This window comes from Lacerta agilis, chromosome 5 (assembly GCF_009819535.1).
Source record: "Lacerta agilis isolate rLacAgi1 chromosome 5, rLacAgi1.pri, whole genome shotgun sequence".
NCBI lineage: Eukaryota > Metazoa > Chordata > Lepidosauria > Squamata > Lacertidae > Lacerta > Lacerta agilis.
In genome coordinates, this window is record NC_046316.1 from 41,090,784 (window position 1) to 41,115,604 (window position 24,821).

The window sequence follows — 24,821 nt, forward strand, 5'->3', positions numbered from 1 at the left end:
GAAAAAGAATTAAGAGGACATCCCAGATGTGTCAAAATCCAAAAAGAAATTAAATACTTGCAATCCCAATATGCCAACATAATGAATCAGGACATCGAATGGAAAGTGAAAATGATGAAGCAAAGAACATTTGAATCGGCTAATAAATGTGGAAAATTACTAGCTTGGCAATTGAAGAAAAGACAAAAGGCAAATGTCATCAATACCTTGGTAGTAAACGGAAAAAACGTGGAGAAACCTGAGGAAATCAGATGGTGTTTTCAAAGATTTTATAAGCAACTGTACAAGGAGGAGAAGATAGATGAAGCAGAAATTGACCGATTTCTGGAAAAGAATGGACTGCAAAAGGTCCCAGAGGAAAAACTAGTTACTCTCAACCACCCAATAACGACACAGGAGATAGAAGATGCGATAAATAACATGCAATTGGGGAAGGCTCCAGGACCGGACGGTTTAACAGCAAAATATTATAAGACATTGAAAGACTGGCTATCGCAGCCACTAAGAGAAGTATGCAACAAGATACTAGAAGGAGATAGGGCACCAGAGACGTGGAAGGAAGCCTTTATCACACTGATTCCAAAACCAGATACTGATAAGACTCAAATGAAAAACTATCGCCCAATATCCCTTTTGAATGTGGATTACAAAATTTTTGCAAATATATTGGCTACAAGATTGAAAAGAGTGTTGAAAGATTATATACATAGAGACCAAGCAGGTTTCTTGCCAGGAAGACAAATTAGTAATAACACGAGAATCATTGTGGACATTTTAGAAAAACTGGAGAGAAACATAAATACAGATGCGGCACTATTGTTTGTTGATGCAGAGAAAGCATTTGATAAAGTCTCTTGGACATTTATGAAAAAGAATTTGGAAAGGATGGGAGTTGGTCAAAAATTTTTGAATGGCATTAATGCCATCTATACAGAGCAAAGAGCTAAAGTAATAGTAAACAGTGTGATATCGGAGGAGTTTGAAGTTGAAAAGGGAACAAGACAAGGGTGCCCTATCTCCCCTTTACTTTTCATTACGGTCCTGGAAGTCCTCCTAAATATGATACGAAAGGACAAACAGATAAAAGGAATTCGTGTGGGAGAGAAGGAATACAAACTACGCGCCTTCGCAGACGATTTGATGTTATCCCTGCAAGAACCGGAAAGCAGTGTCCCCAGAGCTTTGGGAATAATCGAACAATTTGGACTTGTAGCTGGTTTCAAGTTAAACAAGCAGAAAACCAAAGTTTTAGGAAAAAATATGAGTGCAGAACAAATTCAAAGAATACAGGAAGGCACTGGCCTCAATTTTGTTAAAACAGTAAAATATCTAGGTATCAACCTCACAACCAAGAATTTGAACCTGTATAAGGACAACTACGAAAAACTGTGGATGGAAATAAAGAAAGACATGGAAATATGGACAAGATTGAAACTGTCGTTAATGGGAAGAATTGCCGTGATAAAAATGAATGTCCTACCAAGGATGCTGTTTTTATTCCAAGCCATACCAATTTTGGACAAACTGGATTGTTTTAAGAAATGGCAAAAGGACTTATCAAAGTTCATATGGCAGGGCAAAAAGCCAAGAATTAAGTTTAAGATTTTAACAGACTCTAAAGAGAGAGGAGGCTTTGCCCTGCCGGACTTAAGACTCTACTTCGAAGCAGCGGCCTTTTGCTGGTTAAAGGACTGGTTCAAACTAGAAAATGTTGATGTATTGGACTTGGAAGGGTATGATAATATGTTCGGTTGGCATGCATACCTTTGGTATGACAAGGCTAAGATCCACAGAACTTTTAAGTCTCATATAGTTAGAAAATCCTTATACCAGGTTTGGTCTAGATATAAAGACTTGTTAGAGAGAAAGACCCCTAGATGGATCTCTCCAGTGGAGGCCAAGGCCTACAAGAGACCGAACATGTCTGCAAATTGGTTAAGATATATGGACATATTGCAGCAGGAAGGGGACTCTTTTAAGCTAAAAAGCTACGATCAAGTGAAAAGTCAGGTCCCCGACTGGCTGCATTATCATCAGGTATATGAAACATTCAAAATGGACAAAAAAGTTGGTTTTCAAGTAGAAAAATCAAAACTGGAAACAGAACTGATAGAATCGAACTTTAAAAACCTTTCCAAAATGTATAATCTTTTGCTAGAGTGGCATACGAAAGATGAATTGGTTAAATCGTCAATGATAAATTGGGCGAAAGATATAGGACACAATATTATGATGGATGACTGGGAGGGATTGTGGCAAAAAGGTATTAAATTTACTGCTTGTCATAGTTTAAGAGAAAACATAATGAAAATGGTTTATAGATGGTATTTGACACCAGTTAAGATAGCCAGGATGAATACCAAAATGTCAGATGTATGTTGGAAATGTAAACATGCGAAAGGTACCTTTTTTCATATGTGGTGGTTGTGCCCAGCGGTAAATGCCTTCTGGGATAAGATTTATAACGAACTCAAGAAGGTAATGAAGGTTACCTTTTGTAAGAAACCAGAGGCATTTCTCCTGAGCATAACCAATGAAGAGATACCCAGTCAGGATAGAGTGTTTTTTATGTATGCCACAACAGCAGCTAGAATCTTATTGGCAAGAACATGGAAAGGCGAAGAGATACCAACGGTGGAAGAATGGCAGATGAAGATGATGGAATATATGGAACTCGCAGAGCTGACCGCCAGAATCCGGGACCAGAGGGAGGAGAAGGTGTCAAGGGATTGGAAGAAATTTAAGGATTATTTAGTCAAAACAGTAAAATTGAATATCTGAGCAGAATTAAATAGAATAGCGGCTTTAGTAGATATATGTTAGATAAAATTGTTGGTAAGATATTTTCGTGTGAAAAATTTAATTGTTAGGAATTGTGTTAAGATTTGGTGTTAAAGTTAAGATATGATTAAGCAAAGTAAAGTGTATTAGAAATTGAGTTAATGTGAATAGAACAAGATACAAAGCTACCTTGAAGATATATATGATTTTGAAGACAGTGGAGGGAATGGGGGAAGTCCCTCAAAATAGAGAAGTTAGTAACAAGAAAAGTAAGAGGATAAATGTTAGTTTAAAGGTTTGTATATGTTTCTTTTTATTGTGACTGTTTGATTATGTTTTTGTGTTGTGTTTATGTATTGTATTTTGTATTTTTATATTGTGAATGTTGTTGTTTATGCTATGTTTTCCCTTTGTCTTAATAGAAAATAATAAAATCTTATAAAAAAAAAAAAAAAAAAAAAGGAATATCACTGAAGTTGACTGGTTAAGAACTTATTTTGCACACAATACTAACCTATGGTTCACCACTACCTCTCTTCTCCTCTTATGCAACCAAAATGACTTCACTAGTACAGTGGTATCTCGACTTACGACGATAATGCGTTCTGAACGCGCCCTCGTAGGTCGAAATTTTCATAAGTTGAAAGGCGCTATCTCCGAAGGGGAAAAAATTTCGTGAGTTGAGAAAATCGCATTAAAAAACTCCTGTCTAGTCCAGTTGCGTGGGATCAATTTCAGTCTGTTACCTCCGAGGATGTGGACAGGCTGCTTGGACGAGTGAAACCAACCACCTGTCTCCTTGATCCTTGCCCATCCTGGCTTATAAAAGCTAGCCGGGAGGGGCTGGGCGATGGGCTGCGCGGGGTGGTGAATGCTTCCCTCTGTGAGGGAGCCTTCCCAGCCCCGCTGAAAGAGGCGGTCATTAAACCGCTTCTTAAAAAAACATCTTTAGACCCGGCCAATATGGCCAACTATCGCCCAGTCTCAAATCTACCATTCTTGGGCAAGGTGATTGAGAGGGTGGTTGCTGAACAACTCCAGGCACGCCTGGAAGAAGCGGACCATTTGGATCCCTTCCAATCGGGATTCAGGCCTCACCATGGGACTGAAACCGCCTTGGTCGCGCTGGTCGATGATCTCCGGCGGGCTAGGGACAAAGGTGAGAGCTGTTTCCTAGTTCTGCTGGATCTCTCAGCGGCCTTTGACACCATCGACCATAACATCCTTCTAGACCGGCTAGAGGGGTTGGGAGCTGGAGGCACTGTTATACAGTGGTTCCGCTCCTTCCTCCTGGGCCGTGTTCAGAAAGTGGTGGTGGGGGATGAGTGTTCAGACCCCTGGGCTCTCACTTGTGGGGTGCCTCAGGGTTCTGTCCTCTCCCCCATGCTTTTTAATATCTATATGAAGCCGCTGGGAGAGATCATCAGGGGGTTTGGGCTGGGTGTTCATCAGTATGCGGATGATACCCAGCTCTACCTCTCTTTCAAATCAGAACCAGTGAAGGCCGTGAAGGTCCTGTGTGAGTGCCTGGAGGCGGTTGGAGGATGGATGGCGGCTAACAGATTGAGGTTGAATCCTGACAAGACAGAAGTACTGTTCTTGGGGGACAGGAGGAGGGCAGGTGTGGAGGATTCCCTGGTCCTGAATGGGGTAACTGTGCCCCTGAAGGACCAGGTGCGCAGCCTGGGAGTCATTTTGGACTCACAGCTGTCCATGGAAGCGCAGGTTAATTCTGTATCCAGGGCAGCTGTCTACCAGCTCCACCTGGTACGCAGGCTGAGACCCTACCTGCCCGCGGACTGTCTCACCAAAGTGGTGCATGCTCTGGTTATCTCCCGCTTGGACTACTGCAATGCGCTCTATGTGGGGCTGCCTTTGAAGGTGACCCGGAAACTGCAATTAATCCAAAATGCGGCAGCTAGACTGGTGACTGGGAGTGGCCGCCGAGACCACATAACACCGGTCCTGAGAGATCTGCATTGGCTCCCAGTACGTTTCCGAGCACAATTCAAAGTGTTGGTGCTGACCTTTAAAGCCCTAAACGGCCTCGGTCCTGTATACCTGAAGGAGCGTCTCCACCCCCATCATTCAGCCCGGACACTGAGATCCAGCGCCGAGGGCCTTCTGTCTGTTCCCTCACTGCGAGAAGCAAAACTACAGGGAACCAGGCAGAGGGCCTTCTCGGTAGTGGCGCCCGCCCTGTGGAACGCCCTCCCATCACAGGTCAGGGAAATAAACAACTACCTGACATTCAGAAAAAACCTGAAGGCAGCCCTTTTTAGGGAAGTTTTTAATGTTTGATATTGTTGTATTTGGTTTCTGTTGGAAGCCGCCCAGAGTGGCTGGGGAAATCCAGCCAGATGGGCGGGGTACAAATAATAAATATTATTATTATTATTATTATTATAAGTCGAGGTATCGCGCCACCATTTTCCCTTCGTAAGTCGAAAAATTAGGAAGCAGCGGCCATTTTTTTCTTCCGGAACTCATTCAGAAGTCGAAAACGTCGTAAGTCGAGGAGCTTGTAAGTCGAGGTACCACTGTATATAATTTTAGTTTCCCTGAATTTGGTCATCCAGATGTAAGACTGTATCACAAATTTGTCAGTTTCAAAACAAGCAAACTTCAAACCATGGGTTTGTTTTCAACCAGAACCCCTGACAACAAGCAGAGATTCAGAATTTTTTTGGGGGGGAAATGCTGTTTAAGTCCTTCACTTAGCTGAAATAGAGGAGGAATCGGGAGTCTACGAGCCTGAGGGTTTGCTTTGTCTCAACCATGGTTGAGCACTGTGTGAATGTGCCCAGTGTGTCACATGGGCCCCTGCTGGAAATATTAAGCAGGTTCACAGAGGCAGAAAACTTTGGTCCTTTAGATTCTGTTTACAGAACACAGCATTTTCAATTCTTAGCACAGGACTTACATTTACATCCTATCACATCAAGACTATTTTCTTCCTACAGTGAAGTCAGATGTAACCCAAAAAGGGGCTTAGAAAGATATGAAAATAAGAACAAGACAACGATAAAGTTTGCTGAATAGAGAAGGTAAAAACAGCAGCTTAGAACTTCTCTTGTTCTCTGTAGTCTATCCTAAGTACACAAATGGAATTTGAAAGATGGCTTCTTCATTTAACTACTGAAAATAACATGCAAGCTACCGTATATCGCGGCGTATAAGGCGACTGGGCGTATAAGACGACCCCCCAACTTTTCATGTGAAAAAACAGAGTTTGGGGTATGCTCACCCAGCCCGGGCTCCATGGTGGCTGAGGTGGCAGCGGCGGCTGGAGCGGCGGGGAGAGCCTCCCCTGCGCCGCACAGGAGATCTCCGCGCTTGCCGGCCAAGCGCACAGCAGCCTCCATGGCTGCTGAGGCGGCGGCGGGGAGAGCCTCCCCCGCGCCGCACAGGAGATCTCCGCGCTTGCCGGCCAAGCGCACAGCGGCCTCCATGGTTGCTGAGGCGGCGGCAGCGGCGGGGAGAGCCTCCCCCGTGCTGCACAGGAGATCTCCACGCTTGCCGGCCAAGCGCACAGCGGCCTCCATGGCTGCTGAGGCAGCGGCAGCGGCGGGGAGAGTGTCCCCGCGCCGCACAGGAGATCTCCGCGCTTGCCGGCCAAGCGCACAGCGGCCTCCATGGCTGCTGAGGTGGCGGCAGCGGCGGGGAGAGCCTCCCCCGCGCCGCACAGGAGATCTCCGCGCTCGCCGGCCAAGCGCACAGCGGCCTCCATGACGGCTGAGGGGGCGCACGCACACACGCAGCCAGTGGCGGGGCGGAACTCCGCATCACGTCGATGATGTTGCCGGCGTACAAGACGACCCCCAACTTTAGAGATGATTTTTCGGGCTTAAAAAGTCGTCTTATACGCCGCGATATACGGTACTTGGTTCTGAAATAATGTACAGAGCAAGAGTTCCACAGATAAAACAGGACTACAAAATGCTATCAGAGAAAACACAAACCAGTGCATATTTGCAAAAGCTACAATCCAGTAGCTGCATACTGCAAAAAGTAGGCAGAACATTCCTATTTTGAACTTTGGAACAGTTTGCACTTCAAGAAGCTTGCCTTCCAGAACAGACAACAGAATTCACTGATCCAAAGTCAAAATTGTTTAAGCTGAAAACAAAAAGTTAATCTGAAGGACAAAAAGTACTGAATTTAGCACACAGATCTGTAAATAAAGCATAATGTAACAGAAACCAAAGATACCATTAACTTATTTGTTTGCTATTTATCAACAAGCAAAATAAAATTAAAATAGGCCTGTTTTCCTAAAACAGTCATATTGTTTTACCCAATAAACCACAAGTTTGGGGAATATTGTTTCCCAAATCTATACTCTACCTTGTTAAGCCCTCGAAGTAGCTCATATAAACTTAAACACAATTAATGGTAATCCAAATAACCATTAAAATTCAACTGCAAATTACGTTTTTTGTTTGAAACAAGAAAACAAAAACAAAAATTAAAACAAAGCAAAGCCTTTGTATTGTGTTAGGAAAGGGACATAAGCTCCTTAACAAGAGGACTCTAAAGATTCTAAACAGAAAATGTTACTTTGTTCTTAAGTGCTTCTCCTGTTTTCTTCCCACAGGTGAACAGATTCCATCGATGGACAGAATAGCATAGAGGAATACCGTATACAGTACACTGAAAATATAACATGAAAATTCTACATGATTTCATGATCATCATTCCAAAAGTACTTTTTTTTTGGGGGGGGGGGATATTGCTAGTATGTGCCCAAAATAGCAAGAGAATTACGAATGAGCTGCACATAATTATGCTCAATATGCTTACTGTTCAATAAGTCAAAACACATTATGGAACTCCTACTATGGCTTCAATTGGACAACACCAAACAATGCCAATGTGATGAGCCTCTCTGATCCCTTCCTCCCTGCCCTTTCTATGCTGCAATCCCTCCATTCCTGTTGCTAAACAGAAGGATACAAATGCATGCAAAATGTATCATTTAAAACATTTTCTAACCTACCCTGCAACTTCTAAACTCTTAGAACATCTTACAGGACATTCTAAGAACAATGAGAAGAAACACCCCTCCCCACTCCCTCACTATATTTAAGGGTCTGGTGACTTCTGTTTCAGTGTATCTGAAGAAGTGTGCATGCACACGAAAGCTCATACCAAGAACAAACTTAGTTGGTCTCTAAGGTGCTACTGGAAGGAATTTTTTATTTTATTTTGTAATGAGAACAAACACATTTCTGCAAGTAGTATAAAAGCAGTAAACTGGGAATAGATGAAAGAGTCATGACAATGAAATAAGAGTTACGGTAACCAGTTTAGGAAGTCTGTGTGAATAAAAAGTGTCAGAATCATATAAAGTTTGGCCTCCTTGTGGAGAACATTCAGCAACAGAGAAAGCCCTTTCCATGGCCACCACCCCCAATACCTCAAGGACCAGCTCTCCTCATGTGAACCAATCTGGACCCTGTGATTATCATCTGAGGGCTGCCTTTGTGTGCACCCCTCATGGGAGGTCCAGAGGCAAAAAAAGAACAGACATTTTCTGTGTTCCCTGTGTGTGACATGCTCTCCTCGGGAGGTTTGCCTGGAACTGTTGGTACATATTTTTAGGCGCCAAGTAAAAACATTCCTCTTCAATCTGGCCTTTGGCTGTTAACTATCTATGGCCTTTTAAAGTTGGGGGGGATGGTTTCTTTCTTTCTTTTTTAAAAAAAGATGCTTTGATTTGCCTTCAGCAAGACAATGCATGCAGTAACTTTAATAAGAATTATATATATACAAGTGGCAACCATTTTGTACACATTCAATTGGTGTATGACCAGTGTTATAAACTCAAATATGTAGGTTAGGTGCCAAATGGCTCCTTCAACCAGGGTTACAGTCTCGAAAACAGAAAGTCTAATTGCCATTTTGGGGCCAGACAGCTAAAAAGTCTTATTTTTCAGTACAACTTTTTGGTTCCTGAAATTCATTCTGATTGTGCAGATAAAATATAACAGACAGAATTCTGCAGGATGTGGTGCTAGTGTGTGAAAACAGTCAAGATCCAAGGATCCCCAGGCATGCACCTCCAGATAGTGGAGACATCATGTACCATCCTGGTGCCTGGGCATCTTCACTTGGTCGCAAGTGGCCAATAGCAAAGTGCAAAATGTGCCTGGAAAATTTTGAACACTGCGTGTGACTGCTGACACACACATCATTTTCAGTCCTGGAAGGAGGAATGGGATGGGCTTATGCTCACTCTGCCGACATGTGCAATGACCCAGAACCCAACCCCCACTGTGGAAACAGCTGCCCGTACAGAAAACTAACTGACTATTGAGATAAGTATTGAACCGTGTTAGTGCAGTGTCCCTGATACCCAACCCAGACAGTTAAACCAGAAGGATACCATCTAGTATCCAAGAACACTGAAAGAACACTGAAAGCTTCCAGGTGGACTCTTTCCTTTCCCCAGCATAAACGTTATCCATCATAGTAAGGACCACTGTTTCATTGTTAAATCCAGCTTGAAATCCATCTGCTCAGTGAAACTGGAAATGCACAGTCATCACTTTCTTGAGCACTTTGCTCTAAAAGCAAATATATGTGATTATCCAGTAGTTATGATTGAGGATACTTTATGTGTGGCCTTAACCATCTCTTTCAAGGTTGCGGAAGCCACTTGTTCTTACAAGGCTTGTCTCACTTCCTGGCTCCAAAGCAGTCATTCCTTCTCAATGTTGTAAGCCAGGGGGACAAAAAGCACGCCATCCTGGAAATCCCCAGCAAAGTAAGTTGGTCTGACATATTCAAACTGAAGAATTAATGACATACAGGCTGAGATAGCTGCAGGTGATTTTATCCTCAAAGCAAATATATTCCACTGCACCTCTATGGGTTTTACAATTACAGTTGTAACTTGTTTTGCGACTGGGATCTGTTCTGGAGCCCTGGCCGCTAGCCGAAAAGGACGCATGGCAAAGCACCGCATATGCGCTCGCACACGGAGCGGTTTGCACTTCTGTGCATGTGCAAGCAGCAAACCTGGAAGTAACCCATTCTGGTACTTCTGGTACTTTTGTGCAGTGTTTTTCAACCTTTTTTGGGCAAGGGCACACTTGTTTTATGAAAAAAATCACGAGGCACACCACCATTAGAAAATGTTAAAAAATTTAACTCTGTGCCTATATTGACTATATATAAAGTAATTCTCTTGAATAGGAATCAAATAAACACAATTTTTCCCACGGCACACCAGGCAACATCTCGCGGCACACTAGTGTGCCGTGGAACAGTGGTTGAAAAACACTGCTTTTGTGTATCTGAAGAAGTGTGCATGCACACGAAAGCTCATACCAGGAACAAACTCAGTTGGTCTCTAAGGTGCTACTAGAAAGAATTTTCGATTTTGTTTTGACTATGGCAGACCAACACGGCTACCCACCTGTAACTGGTACTTCTGGGTTTGCCACGGACGTTTGCTGGAACGGACGCTAGACGAGGCGGACGTTTGCAGAGGTATTGCTGTATCATGTTATGGACGACATTGAAAGCTACTGTAAACCCCCCAGAAAAATTATGTTGGTCTACAACAAACTAACAGAATCGTGGTGCAGATGCATTTTGCCATCATTATTGTCAAAGTGGGTCAAAAAATGGGCTCATATGCTGCTATATTTACGTCTTCTGCCACTTGAGTTCAAGCTATCTCCAAACTTGTGTGCAACCCATAACATGTGGTAGGCTGATAGCATGTGACAGCCCCATGGTTGTAATGGTACCTTTTACCTTGTAATGGTAGCGATGAATTCCAGAGACACACCAACAAAATTTCCAACATAAACGTTGAGAACTTCGCAGAAACAAAAGCCAGCAAATCTTCAACACCACACCAGACTACTGTTCAGCTGTACAATAGGATTTCTAACCCATCATTATTGCCCAGCACCAGTTATACTCAGAATCTTGAGTTGACCAGAAAAGGAGATGAAGTCTCTGTAAACTGCAGCCAATACTTCCTGTCAGACCACCTGGCCTAGAACTATCCAAATATTTTGTTATCTGATCATCCATCACCCACTGCATCTCATTCTGCCCAAAAGAACTTCAGAAGGACCCATCTCCCAGAGATTTGAGCCTTAAGCTTCTAGAGGTCTTAGTCCATTAGTCCACTTGCACCACTATAACCATTACACCACATCAGGAAACACTCAGACACATACTAAAACAATGTAACATTATTAAATATATTACAGAATCAGTATAATAAAGGTGTATTGATAAAGAACTTAAGCAATAAAACATACAAATAAAACACCACCTGCAACTATCTAAAGGACAGACTTAAGGTCATGTTGCAGTCACCTAGTAGTACTTCTGAAGGGGAACATTCAGAACTTCACCAACTGGTGGGTAGTTTTGTCTCTCAGCTTAAACCATCACTATCTATAGCTTTCCCCCCTAGATCTTTTCATGTCTCCCCCCCCCCCACACACTGGGAGGGTTCTCACCTAGAAAACAAGTGAGTTACATCCAGTATCTCAAAATAAAATAAATTTAATTGAAAAAACAGCATATTTTGCATTCAGTAGTTTTCAGTTTGCCTCAAGTTTTTGATAATTTAGCATTATTTCACAAATATTTAAATTATTTAAACACAAACCTAAACAGTTTAGAACTGTCTAGCTTTGCTGTAACCGCAATTGCATTTGGCATCCATGCATTATTGCTAATTAATCAGATTTCCGCCCCACCCCACCCCCCAGTAGAAAAACAAAGCACAGGGAAATGTTCAATCAGGCTTCACTTGCTATATTCAATTATTTTAGCATCCTAACACTGCAGCTTACCATGGCTGAACCCCGTCACTATAAACAAATATAGTTTTTATTACTACAGTGGTCCTATTTTCTTTTTCTTTTACTGCTCCCCTTGTTTCTATAGGTAAACAAAACAGCTTCTATAGATACATCCAATGAGATTTCTTTTCAACAGATCGTATTATCTCCAAAGCCAGTCTCTACATGTTGCTTAATAAATACCAAGTGAAAGCGCCCAGGGCACCAGGTTGGGGAAAGCTGTATGACGGCTCCACGGGCGGCTTCGTTTATCAAGCTCAGCTGTTTTGTATTCTCAGCACGCGTTTTGCTTCTCCCCACCTCGAATGGCTGTCTTCCCAAAAGGTCGCTCGCTCGCCCTGCCATCCCGCCCCCCGCCAAACACAGCTTTCTTCCCCCTCGTATCCCGCTTCCCTCGGCGGCTCGGCCCAGGCTACCTGCCGCCCCTTTCAGCCGCGCTCCGCTTCCTATCGCCGCCTCCCCCTTCTTCCCTCTCACGACCTCTCGCTCAAGGCTTGCCTCCCCTGCCCCCCCCCCGGGGAAGTGTGTGTGTGAGAGAGAGAAACGTCGCCTCAAACGGGGGCACTTACATGGTCGGCGCTACTGTTGGTGCTGTAGTAATAAACGGAACTGAACGTGTAGCCTGAAATGGAAGCCGCCATGATGGAGCCCCGCCGCCGCCGCCGCCACCTCCGACGACGACGGTCCCACAAGCCACCGCACCTGCGCCTCCCTGGCTCCCCTCGCGTCTGGGCTTCCGGCGAGAGCCGCGAGGCCTCCTGGGAAACGTAGTTTACCACGAACCGTTAGAAACCCATACCGGTAGGTCTGAGGGAAGAGGCCCCTCAGGAGCACCCAGGGCCTGGCAGTGAAAAGGCGCGGTATAGCGAAATAGCTGTGCGGAGAATGCCAAGATTCGGAGAAAGGCCTTCTTTCATTTCCCACCTTTCCGCCAATTATAGGAAATCTATTGACTGCAATGGAGGTTGAACCGCTTCCTCTTCCCCAGAGCTCAGTTAGAGAAGAGGTGACGTAATGGGGGCGGGGCATGGTAGGTCTCTCTCTCTCTCTCTCTCTCTCTCTCCTTCCCGGCAACTGTAGCCTCGGAAACAGCTGGTGGAAACAGCCTTACACTCAAAACCCCACAGGAAGAGGTTAAAGGAGCAAGGAAGAGCAGGTCCTCCAGCAGCCTAGAGAGGCAAAGATTAAAGAGCTGGGTTGGCAGCGCGCTGTTTCTTGTCACGATCGGGCTGGCCGCCGTTCGGCAATGGGCGCCCGGGAGGAGGAGTTCGGCCCTTCGGCCCTGGGCACCAAAGAGCAGTGAGTGCGCCGCCGCGTGGGGAGCGGCTGGGCTGGAGCCACCGCGTGAGGCTTCGCCTTCCCTTCGCGACGTTTGGGCTGAATCCAAATCCCGTTGATGGAGCTCGGTTCTCCTTGAAGTCTATAGGACTCTACTTGCCTATACTGCAATGGGACCTGTATTCACCTTACCCTAGATTGGTCCTAGACGACGACCTAATTTAATAAGTCCTCTGGTTCAGTGGCGAAACTGAGTGTCCTGATGACTTGCTGGAGTTTCCCGCCACTTGCTTTTAATGATGTGCAAAACATCACCACCACCACCACCACCACGATCATATAAAGGAACGAAAAACCCACTCAGTTATTATTATTTTATTTTAAAACAACTTCATTTGTTTTTAGACTAACTCCTGTTAAAATCGTCAGCTGCACGGATTCAAAAAGCAAAACGGAAACAATAAGTTTAAATCTTGTCTTATGGGGAAGTGTTGTATTTTTTTATTTAATTGATTTAAATTATATGTGAACAGTGGTTGCATTCTGAAATGCACAGGATTACCTGCCAACTGCATACAAATCGGTGGAGGGGGAAATATGAAGGTTAAGTTTCTGTTAAATGCAACTCAGTACAAAGTAGAGGAGGGTTACCGTTTGTGTGGCAACTGCCATGGCAATATGGTTTTTAATACTGGCCCTATGAATGAATTCAGAATAAGATTGTGCATGTGTGTTGGTAAAGCTTTTGTCGACTAATCTTAATTAAGTTAATACAGGTTCAGGGCCTTTCTTGGGCCTAGAATACTCTGGAATGTGTGGTGTAGAAAGGGCACCTAAGGGCATGTGCAGAATCTCTCATCTGGGATTGGTGTGAGAGTTCTAGGTAAAATGTATGACTCTTAGGCTGGCTTGAGCCAAGTGGTATATTTCATTTTAGAAACTAAAAATGTAAGTTTAGTTTGGATGTGGTATTCCCCTGAATAACTGTGGCGAGGATTCATAAGCAGGGAAAGTTGTGTTGCACTCTTGTCCTGTTCACTGGTTTCCTGTAGGCTTCTGATTAATAAGTTTTGCCAGAGGAGCACAACTTCCTTTACTTGCAAATGTTAATTTGCTTACTTTTTGCATATGTAGGTTGTCAGCCAGTGTGCCTTGGCACCCTGGGGCGACTTGTTTTTAAGGTTTGAAAACATAGTCATTGTAAGATGTGGTATATTTTTTTGGGGTGGGGGGACGATAAATCATGCAGTGCTCTCCTGTGTATATTTACTTATAAAGAGGTACTGCTGCATTCAGTGGGGCTTACTCTTATGTTAGTTGGCATATTCTGCAGCTTCACTGGGACTGGATCAAGTTTTGGATCAGTGGTGGGTAGGGTTAAGGTAAAGGATGGTCTCTGGGTTTCTCTGGTAACAGAGTAGCCCCTACTTCCTTATGTAGTCCTTCCCCACTATTGGATTACAAGATATGAAGCCACTGCAATGTTAACTTTCATGTTGTTTTCTCCCTGTAGTTGGGATGCAGCATATGAACGTGAACTGAAAAATTTTAAGGAAAATGGTGCTCCTGGTGAGATCTGGCAAGTGTCAGTAACAACATAACATGCTGTGCTGCATTAAATGTTTTTGCATTTTTTCCTAAAAGTGCATGCAATAAAATAAAATTGTACATCTGCTGCTTTGCTTAGAGTACTGGTAATGTGATACAGAGGTTTTCATTAAAAATGCCAGCTCTTGTCTAGGCTAAACCTGTTGCAAATTAAACTAGCTAATTATCATGTGGCATCTGTTTTTTATGTGGGAAATGAATTGCTGGCTACAGTCTGCTTGGTAGAGACCAATTGTTCATATCCCTGATGTTTGTCAAAAATGGAATAAGTGCATAGACAAAGTTTCACTGCTGCTTTGTGTTTCTATAGATTAAAAAACAACACCAAACCCATCTCATCTTCTGTAATGTTAACCCAGCAGGTCTCAGAGCCATCCATTCGCTTACAAAATTAAGCCAAACTAACTTGCAATGTGATCTCTCGAGACTGATGCCATCATGAAGTGGATGCATTGCATGAGATTGACAATGTTCGTTTGCCTTTGTTTTGTGTAGTCTAACAGTGTTAGTTACCTGAACCTCTGTTTCTGATTAGGTTTGGTGAAGAAAGCATGACTCGTTTAATTAGATGGATAGAAAAGCAAAAGATACCCCTGGACAGCTCTGTGCTTGACATTGGAACAGGAAACGGTGTTCTGCTGGTTGAATTGGTTGGTATCTGTAAATCTGGTGTTTTTGGATGCAAATCTAAAGCTAGTGACAGAGCAAGCAAGAGTTAAAACATTAGTTAAAATGCACAATGTCCATGTAATTTAACACTACAGTGGCCTATCTCCATCTCCATTAATGTACCATAGAATTCATTCTGAATATGAATTGTTACAGTTCAGCTGCATAAAAATTATTGTGTATGTGTTTGTCACTTTAAACATCCAAAAAATTTTAAACTGCTTTGAGGGTTTTTAATTTATAATCAAGCGGCTCAAGCGGCGTATAAATGCTATGAAATAAATAAATAAAATCTTATCAAAAGAAGAAGCATCACAAAATCAGCCCAGAGTATCTAAAATGGTTTCATGTGTTACACTGAATTCTTAATTTTATTTCCTATACCCTACTCTTCCTCTGATGAGAACCTAAGGCAGCTAACAATAAAAATACAGCATTAAAAATAAAAGTAGAACTGCAGTGCACAATACAACATGCAATAATAATCGCTGTTACATTATTATACAATCTCGCTCCAGTTATGCTCCAAAGGCCTGTCTGAACAAGTAGGTCTTAAATTGCTGCCTGAATTAACATTGTGTGTGTGTGTGTGAGAGAGAGAGAGAGAGAGAGATATTTTACATCTCCCTTGTAGTGAGATGTGTCACCTGACTTCAACTAGTATCTGTAGGATTTGTCTTCCGGTAAGGTTGATTCAAGACTATGTAGTGTAGCACTAGAAAGGTGAAAAATTGATTTTGCACACATAACCACTTCTTTTGTGTCAGTGTTGCCTTTGAAGGCACCCTGTTCTGAGCCAGTTTATGAAATCCATCGCTGTAATAGTGCTCTGATGCAACACTCAGTAGTATTTCCAGATTACAGCTTGAACTCACCCATGGAAAGTGTTCAAACTCAGTCAATTGTGTAGAAATAGTACTTGTGGTCTTTCATGCTTGCTTCCTTAAGCAGCCAAGGCAACTTTAGCCTTCCTGAATTTCAGCTCAAATTATCTTTTACATTTGCCCAATATCCTCCAGCTGCTATACTACTTAAAATTCCAAGAACTAGATTACAGCAATAGCTTTATTGGGCCAACCAAATGTTACTAAATAGTGAGAAAGTTTTTGAGTTCTCCAGAACTTATATCAGGCAAAATGGTAAACAATACAAGGAAAAGGGGAGAGAGAAAAAAATGTTGACACCAATAAATGGTCTTATGATGGAATGTTGCTGGCAGTATTGGACATAAAATTAAAGCTCTGTTAGTTGTATCTGCTGCTGCAAAAGAGAAACCTAAGACTGCTGATCCTTCATTTTTTTAGAAATTCAAATTCTAGTTGTTGCCCAGATCTGTCTTCACCCTAAGGTAAAAGACACCTTGGTAAATGGAAAAAGGAATACTGAAAACTAGACAGCGCTTACATTAACAATTCTGGAGCCTAATTTTAAGTGGTGGGCCAATGTAACTACCTTTATTTGTTGTGTATATTGTTTCAGTGCTGTAGCTTGGCATGATGTGGCTTTGGGTGGGGAAAGATACACGGAATAGCCTCATCCAATCCCCACCCCATATTTGCAGGGTGAACTGAGTGTGGTTATGGGATCCCACATGAGATTTTGCTCTTTTTCATCTCACATGGAGTGTTATCAGTAATACTTAATTTTCAGCCTTGCCTTTAATGCAGTGAATTAACCTTTAACAATTTTGTCAACCTAAAAAATGAAATAGAATCTGATTCTTTCATGGGTCTCTGGAATAAAAGCAGGAATAAATATTAGGAACTATCTTAAGGTATAGTGTAGGCCTGAAGCTTGGTTGACTTTTCACAGTGATCTAAGCTAGCTGTGACTATGCAGGACTGAAACATAAGGATCCTACAAAGTATATGAAGTTTAGAAGAAAAACAGAGCGAGGGTATTGCATGCATGCACCTGAGATTTAATGCTATAATATCTCCTCTCTTGTAAAATATGTGCTACAGTTCAGCATCCTTGATGCAGAAGTGCATGGTCTTTGTTGCATTTTCTTCTATAACTTGGCATTGTTTGCTGCCATGCTTCACTCTTGTATAGATTTTCTTCAAAGTGAATGCCATGAATATAAACTAGTAAGCCAATGAAACATTTAGGGCTTAATGGACTTTTTTTCTCTTTAGGCCAAATCTGGTTATACCAATCTTACAGGAGTTGACTATTCATTGCCTGCAGTGCAGCTTTCAAAAAGCATAATGGAAAAAGAAGGGTTGCCTCACATTAAGTTGCAGGTAAGTCTTCATGGGTGCAAAATGATAAAGAGTATGGGGATAGGAGGACTTTTCCTATAAAAAAGGCTAAACAATTGGAATTACTTAGCTTAGGAAAAAATAACTGAGGGATGGACATTTATAAAATTAGGCATGTTGCAGTGAGAGGATAAATAGAATTTTTCTTCCTGTCATAAAGCAAAAGCCTGAGCCCCACCCCCCCTTTTGAAAGTTTCAAAAATTTCCTTGTGTGCTTCCTTACATAGAATTTTGTGCCACAAGATGTTGTGATGATAGAGCTTCCCTCAGTAAATGTCTTTAAGCCCACATTAAGGCCATTTAAATAATGGCCTTAATGTGGGCTTAGAGACATTTACTGAGGGAAGCTCTATCATTGGGTGTTAGTCATGAAAACTAAATGGAATTTCCAAAGCCAGTCTTCAACCAAACGTTGAAACTGGGGCAAATGTCAGGTGAGGCTTTTTGTTTTCACACTTACCTAGAAGTTTCATTGAACTTAGCGGGACTTTCTTCTGAATAGGTTTGTACTGTGTGTGACCCTGGACCAATTACTCCCATATGTGGAGAATGGCTCATCTCTTCTAGACTAAAAAGTGGTATGAAATGTTTTTTGGCACTACACGGAATACATTGCCTACCAGGTTTTGTTTACACAACCAAGATTCAGAGCTTATTTTTTCAGGGTTGTTGTCCTGTGACCTCAGTCTCCCATGTATGGGAATAAGATCTAGATGTCTCCATCACATTACATTGCTGATTTTATGCTGCCTTACGTTGATTTTATGTTTTATTTAATTAGTCTGTATTTTACTGTTCTTACAAGAAATGTTTTGCAAACTGCCCTGTAGATTTTGTTGATGAATGATACAGCAGTATCTAAACAAGCAAATAAATAAAATATCCCTGAACGCCTGGTTTAGGAGTGTTCTGCACTTCTTTTCTTTCTATGATCCTAGGAAGACAGGCATAGTAGACCTGATAGGAAAATATTAAGTAATGACTGCAGTAAGAGGTTTGACAGCTATAACTGCCTTCTACAGGTAGAAGATATTTTAAATCCATCAGATGCATTATCAGACTTTCAGGTTTGCATTGATAAAGGGACTTTTGACGCAATCAGTCTGAACCCAGACAATGCGGCACAGAAGAGGAAGCAATATGTGAATTCCCTGCACAGAGTGTTGAAGCCTGGAGGCTTTTTCATCGTAACGTCTTGTAACTGGACCAAAGAGGAGCTGCTCAAAGAGTTCAAAGAAGGTGAGTGCATGCCTCTCTTTAAGGTATTTCGGATATTAGGATACTAGTGAGAGAGGATAGATAGAGCAACCACTGCAAAGTTGTTCTAGGGTTGGTGCTTAATATGCTCAATTGTGTGTGAATTTCTGTGAAGATGGTTTCTGCCTGAACACTTGGAATTCAGATGTACTTTTTGCTAACCTGAGGCATCACAGGCAGGTTGATAGAGGATAAGGCATTCTTGCAGATAAATTAACAAAGTTTGTATTTACAGAAGGTAAATAGACTTTGGATTTTCTGGTCCCCAAGCTGTTTTCTGATTCCAGAAGTAATTATTGACATTGGTGGTTGGGGAAAATTGGAATTACTGGCATGATAGCAGCCTGTTGTCTTACCTTGGCAGTATTGGTCAGCATATAAAACATACAAGTCTATAGAAAGTGGTACGTCTTCTAATTTGTCTGTGCTCTATTTTGAATTAATATAAGTTTAAATAGCTATCCAATAAGGATATAGCTTATTTTTTTCCTAACAAAAGCATTTTTCTTATGGTTAGCAGGCTTTCTTCTTCTGGAGGAACTGCCAACACCCACATTCTGCTTTGGAGGAAGAACTGGAAACAGTGTAACTGCTTTGGTTTTCCAACAGAAAATATGAAGTTTTCTTTTTAGGTGAACTTTGGATAAAGACTTCATTCTAAATTTCACTGACATTTTGTATAAAAAATACAGGTTTCAGAAACAGCTTTCTCTTAACTACTCCTTATTGCAGTATGTCATTATATCAGCATTTTGTACTACCTTAAATAGTGCTGGCGCAAATTAGGAACAGCTACCAATATTACTGATGATGAGACCACACCCATAAAGGTGATTTCATAAACTGTCTGGCAAAGTCACTTGCAATATGTGCAAAAAGTGAGGGGGGGAAGGGAGGACACTTTGCTGAAGTTTGTAAATCTCCTTTCCAGGCGCTTATAAATAAGAACGAGGAACATCACACTTCCTGGGGGAGTTTTTGAGTGACAGGACTCCACCACACTTCCCCATATTCTCGGGGGAATATGGCCACAAATTGCAGCTGTGAACAGATTCATCCTCCCCATACACTTATTTAATTAAAGCATTTTAATACTGCTTTTCAGCTGGAAAAGTTAATGACAGCAGTTTACAATCTGAAAGACACAGCATAAAAAGGGAGGGGGAGAAAGGGAGAGGAATGTGTGTGTGGGGAAGCAGTATAAGTCTGCTTCCAGATGGGTGGTTCCTAGTGCAACTCAATCACTTATCTTCCTTCGAAAGCTATAAGCAAATTGCAGCTGGCTTTCCATACTGTTAGAAGTACTGTCTTTTCCCTATCCTTCTGTGTTCTGACCACCCTGGTGATTGTGCCATGGCTGCTTTTAGTGGGGCCATTTGAAGCTCAACACACATTCACAATGCATGTAGTGGTGGGTGCCATTTTGTGATCCCATTTATAATTAATCAATCAATCTTCAAATTAAAACACTTTTCTAGAATTATTTTTGAATACCACCATAATGTTACTGCTTGTAATATGGTGTTACAGTGCTGTAATGCCACAAATACAATAATGGTAATTTTGAAAAAGTTTTTAAAAATCCTTATGACACCCCAGCCAATTTTGCAACTGAAATTGTTTTGTAACACAGTTTTATGGTGGGACAGTGCAATATATTTCAAAAATTATAGCTGGAAATTATTTTAGCACTAATTATAGATGAAAATCAATGGGATCGTGAAACAGCACCCATTTTAAAGACTATTCTGAAGGTGAGCTGAGCTGCCATAAGGTTCATTTGACCAATATATCACTGCTGTCGAAACAATCTTTTGAAAAGATGGAAGGGTATTGCTAAAGTCACCTATACCTGTGGGCACTGCACTTTTCCAGTTTTCTGAAAAACGTTGGACTTTCTGTGGTCTGAGAAAAGATGGAAGAACAACAAAGAAAATACAGGTTGACAGTGATTGGATGTCGGTGCCATGCAGATGCACCATCAAAAATAATGTGGATCAGACACAGCATTCCCCACATTTAGCATCTTCATGCACCAGTTATAAAAGTTAAAATAGTTACACCATTGTTTTCCCCTCAGCTTCACAAAGTCTTTTTAATCCCAAGTCCTCGCCTGCAAACATCAGATACCCATCCAATTAGATATAAGGGTGCTCCTATTGCCATAAATGGCCATTTCATGTGTGTTTCACTGCTATCCTGGAATGCAAAGGATGCATTACTGAGGGAAGAGTGCACACTGCACAGAGGAGCTTCAATACTGAGATGGAATCACGACAGAACTCCCAAATAGTGTGGACCCTGTTTATGTTAGAAGAATCTATAACCCAGAATTCATATGCTGCTTTCATTGCTTATTTCTCAGAGGTTTTTTTTTTTTTTTTTGCTGATAACTCCTGGTATTCAGAATACTCTTCCAGATCATTTACCCTGTTGTCTGATTTCAAGCCAAAAGGGTGTTAAAGAAGAAGAAGATGGATGATGATGATGATGATAATAATAATAATAATTTATTTGTACCCCGCTTCCAACAAATATTACAAATACATGAAAATATCACACATTAAAAACTTCCCTGAACAGGGCTGCCTTCAGATGTCTTCTGAATGTAAGGTAGTTGTTTATCTCTTTGACATGAGATGGGAGGGCATTCCACAGGCTGGGCACCACTACCGAGAAGGCCCTCTGCCTAGTTCCCTGTAGCTTTGCTTCTCGCAGTGAGGGAACCGCCACAAGGCCCTTGGCATTGGACCTCAGTGTCCGGTCAGAACGATGGGGGTGGGGACGCTCCTTCAGGTATACTGGGCCGAGGCCGTTTAGGGCTTTAAAGGTCAACACCAACACTTTGAATTGTGCTCAGAAACGTACTGGGAGCCAATGTAGATCTTTCAGGACCAGTGTTATATGGTCTCGGCCGCCCCCAGTCACCAGTCTAGCTGCCGCATTCTGGATTAGTTGTAGTTTCTGGGTCACCTTCAAAGGTAGCCCCACGTGGAGCGCATTGCAGTAGTCCAAGTGGGAGATAACTAGAGCATGCACCACTGGCAAGACATTCCGCGGGAAGGTAGGGTCTTAGCCTGCTTACCAGACGGAGCTGGTAGACAGCTGCCCTGGATACAGAATTGACCTGCGCCTCCATGGACAGCTGCGAGTCCAAAATGACTCCCAGGCTGCGCACCTGGTCCTTCAGGGGCACAGGTACCCCATTCAGGACCAGGGAGTCCTCTACACCTGCCCGCCTCCTGTCCCCCAAGAACAGTACTTCTGTCTTGTCAGGATTCAACCTCAAAAGATGAGGATGAATGGCTGGTAATTCCCCCAAATCACCCAAGGTGAGATTACACCTCCAGACTGGAAAGCAAACTTGAGTGCTTTGGTGATAACCTGATATCACCAAAGGATGGTCATGCAAGAATAAAATACCTGAACATTTGCAACAGGACAGGCAACTGTCCTTTCAATAAGTGGGTATTGAGAACTGATGAGTAGTGCCAGCCTCTCTGCATTTGATTAAAGTAGCCCATGATGATCGCCTAGGTAGGAGTTTGATTAAACGAATGACGAGACAAAAGCTTTGGATGCCCAGGAATGGATAAAACCACTGAGGAACTAATCAAGATTTATGTGATTTATGCCTTATGTGGAAATAGCTCAGAAGTCTTTCATCATTCTGTTATGTCCAACAGAGGGCATGCAATGCCAGCATCAGTGAGGCTGAACCAGGCTCATTGCCATGGGGTGATGTCATCAGATCACATTGTCCTTCCTACCCCTACCTTCTACTATGGCTGCTGTGAGCAGCAGGGTTCCAGTTGTGGCGACCCATTGCTCCACTGTGCCCCAACAGAGAAGAGCAGAGTTTGGGTTGCACCCTAACTAAGCAACAGGTTAACAATTGGCAAGATAGTATTCCCGCTAGCTACTTTAACAATACAATTAAGGACAATACTCCCATTTACTAAATGCTGTACTTTTGCTTCATGTTTCTGCTCCATTTTAAAACTTGGACTGATGATGCAAACAGTCATACTTAGAAGTAAGTCTCATTGAGTTCAATGGAGATTATTCCCAATGGGTATAGGATTATAGCATGAGGCTGCAATCCAATTACTGTATAGTTATTTAGGACTAAACCTACTTGAATTTAGTGGCACTTCAGAGTTAACATGCACAGCAGGATAGAATTGATCAGGAAAATGGCACAGAAAACGTGTGATTGCTCTACCTAATCACAACTTTCAGATAAACAACCCTGAGTAGAAGAATGGAAGATGACATAAGAGCAGCAATGGAAGGAAGGAACACATGTGGCTTCTGGGGCTTTTCTGTTGTACCAAAAGTTTGTTAGGGGATCAGCATATGCCAGTAGGAGTCACTCTTGGCTTCTTAATAGAATTTAAAATAAATTAATGCAAGGCATCCTCACAACCAAATATACCGATTATTTATTGTAGGTAACAGTGTCAATAAAAATGCAGGTGGCATGCTTACCCTTACATTATTTCTATTTAACTTATATTTTCTTGTTACGATATAATTAATTCAAATACCATGAGTCTCCTCAGGTTTGAAAGAACGCAAATCTGAAGTTAGCTATAGCCAAATCAATTTGTTGGGCTAAAATTGAATTCTATTGTAAGCATGAGAACTACAGCTAATTTTTATATTTTAGTGGTACACAGTTTGGATATAATTGTCACAAGCATAGCACATGCCAATTCATAAGCCAGGTGTCACTCAATATACTATGTTAATTGTTCACTCTTATTTTTATTTATAATATTTTGAACCATCCTATCATCAAAACTGATCTCAGGGTAGGGAACAATACAATTAAAATTCATCCAAATTAAACCATCACAATCAAAAAATGCACCCAACAACAATAGCATACATTCAAGACAAATATGGTTATAACCCAACCTTCTATCAATTCCTTCATTACAGTCATCACATGTGCTACCTTTGTGTACATATAAACTGATGGAACTCAGTAACTCAGAAGGAGAAGTGGAAATTGGAATTTTGCACTCACAGATCACACAAAAGTACCTCAAGCCGCATGTCGTTGAGCTCTGCTTCGTAACAAGTGATACCAGAATTTAAATTTGCCTATTATAAAATGATCCCAACCCAACTACTAGTCTGTGAATTGCATATTCATGATAACTACCAAGCTACTGTTATTATATATAAGCCTGGAATATATCACACTTTAATTTAGCAAAGCTATTTAATCTCATTTGTCCTCACAATAACCTCAACAGTCACATTTTTATTAGCATTTTAGAAGCTGAGGAAAAATCTGTCTATCCTAAGCCCATGAAGGATCAAGGATCTGAGCACAGGCTTGCTATGTCTAATTTCTGTATTTCAGCCCTACACTTTGAGTTCTAGATTTATTTTATTCTATTTTACATGGAATAAAAGTAGCTCTGAGGTCAAAGCAGTGTTTTAAGCTATAATCATATGCATGCTTACAGTACAGGCCCATACATGCCTGCTGAGAAGTAAGTCTTATTGAGTTCAATGGAACTTGTACACATGCATACAGGATTGCAGCCTTGCCCTGGGAGTAAACTTCATTGGATATGGTGGACCTTATTGCCCAGTAAATATGCATAGAATGGAGCTGAACAAATTAGCCACCACACCTTTAGCAAAAAGCAAATAGAACTGTAGAGAATTCAGTAAAATTCTATTTAGGCTCATATTTATTCCAACTGATTGCCTGACCACCTAAGGCAGGGCTGGACCTATCAACAGGCAGATTGGGGTGGCCACCTCAAGCTGCAGTTCCTGGGGTATGGAGATAGTCACCCAGCTTATTCCTCTCCATTGGAGGACAACTGTGTGTCATGAAACCTGTTCTGAACCAAACCTTGTCTGGTACTCTCAGGAGTGGTGGACAATGTGAGTCCAGGAGGTGGCACCATCTTATATGGTTCAGGCAGAAAAAGGGGGGGGGGCTGGCCTTGGCCTTTGTTCTGGCAGCTCCTTGTTATGGAGCTCCCTCCAAAGGAAGATTTGGCTGGCCTCTAGCCTCCTTGGCAAAAATGTCTGCTTTTCTGGAGAGTTTGCCCTGTGCTGCTTTCTGCTTTTTATTTTCAAAACTTTTATGGCGGTC

General features: G+C 42.0%; 2 protein-coding genes across 5 annotated transcripts in view; one reads left to right on the forward strand and one right to left on the reverse strand.

The window, feature by feature from the left end:
* ABRAXAS2 (abraxas 2, BRISC complex subunit) overlaps positions 1 to 12,312 on the reverse strand; it is a 32,032-nt gene extending 19,720 nt beyond the window's left edge. Inside the window, exon 1 of the mRNA XM_033149447.1 lies at positions 12,188 to 12,312. Within this exon, the coding sequence (XP_033005338.1) occupies positions 12,188 to 12,259 (72 nt within the window). The 5' untranslated portion in view covers positions 12,260 to 12,312. The remainder of the gene's footprint in view (positions 1 to 12,187) is intronic.
* A 425-nt stretch (positions 12,313 to 12,737) lies between these two features.
* Positions 12,738 to 19,410, forward strand: EEF1AKMT2 (EEF1A lysine methyltransferase 2). 4 transcript variants are annotated; one of them, XM_033149450.1, is made up of 6 exons: positions 12,738 to 12,917; positions 14,410 to 14,481; positions 15,040 to 15,154; positions 17,312 to 17,419; positions 18,460 to 18,676; positions 19,215 to 19,410. In XM_033149450.1, the coding sequence occupies exons 1-6, from the start codon at positions 12,865 to 12,867 to the stop codon at positions 19,310 to 19,312; spliced, it is 663 nt and encodes a 220-aa protein (XP_033005341.1). In that variant the 5' UTR covers positions 12,738 to 12,864; the 3' UTR covers positions 19,313 to 19,410. The 4 variants fall into 4 exon arrangements, with proteins under 4 accessions (XP_033005341.1, XP_033005340.1, XP_033005343.1 ...); XM_033149449.1 differs by having other exon boundaries at positions 12,740 to 12,917; positions 19,212 to 19,410; XM_033149452.1 differs by having other exon boundaries at positions 12,743 to 12,917; positions 14,410 to 14,475.
* Positions 19,411 to 24,821: the final 5,411 nt, after the last annotated feature.

What these genes read in the sequence shown, in the direction of transcription:
- EEF1AKMT2 (XM_033149449.1), top strand. Translation starts at nt 12,865, where the DNA reads ATGGGCGCCCGGGAGGAGGAGTTCGGCCCTTCGGCCCTGGGCACCAAA. An exon ending in CCTGGTGAGATCTGGCAAGT is followed by an intron (nt 14,482 to 15,039) that starts GTCAGTAACAAC and finishes GTTTCTGATTAG; the next exon opens with GTTTGGTGAAGAAAGCATGA. An exon ending in TGCCTCACATTAAGTTGCAG is followed by an intron (nt 17,420 to 18,459) that starts GTAAGTCTTCAT and finishes TGCCTTCTACAG; the next exon opens with GTAGAAGATATTTTAAATCC.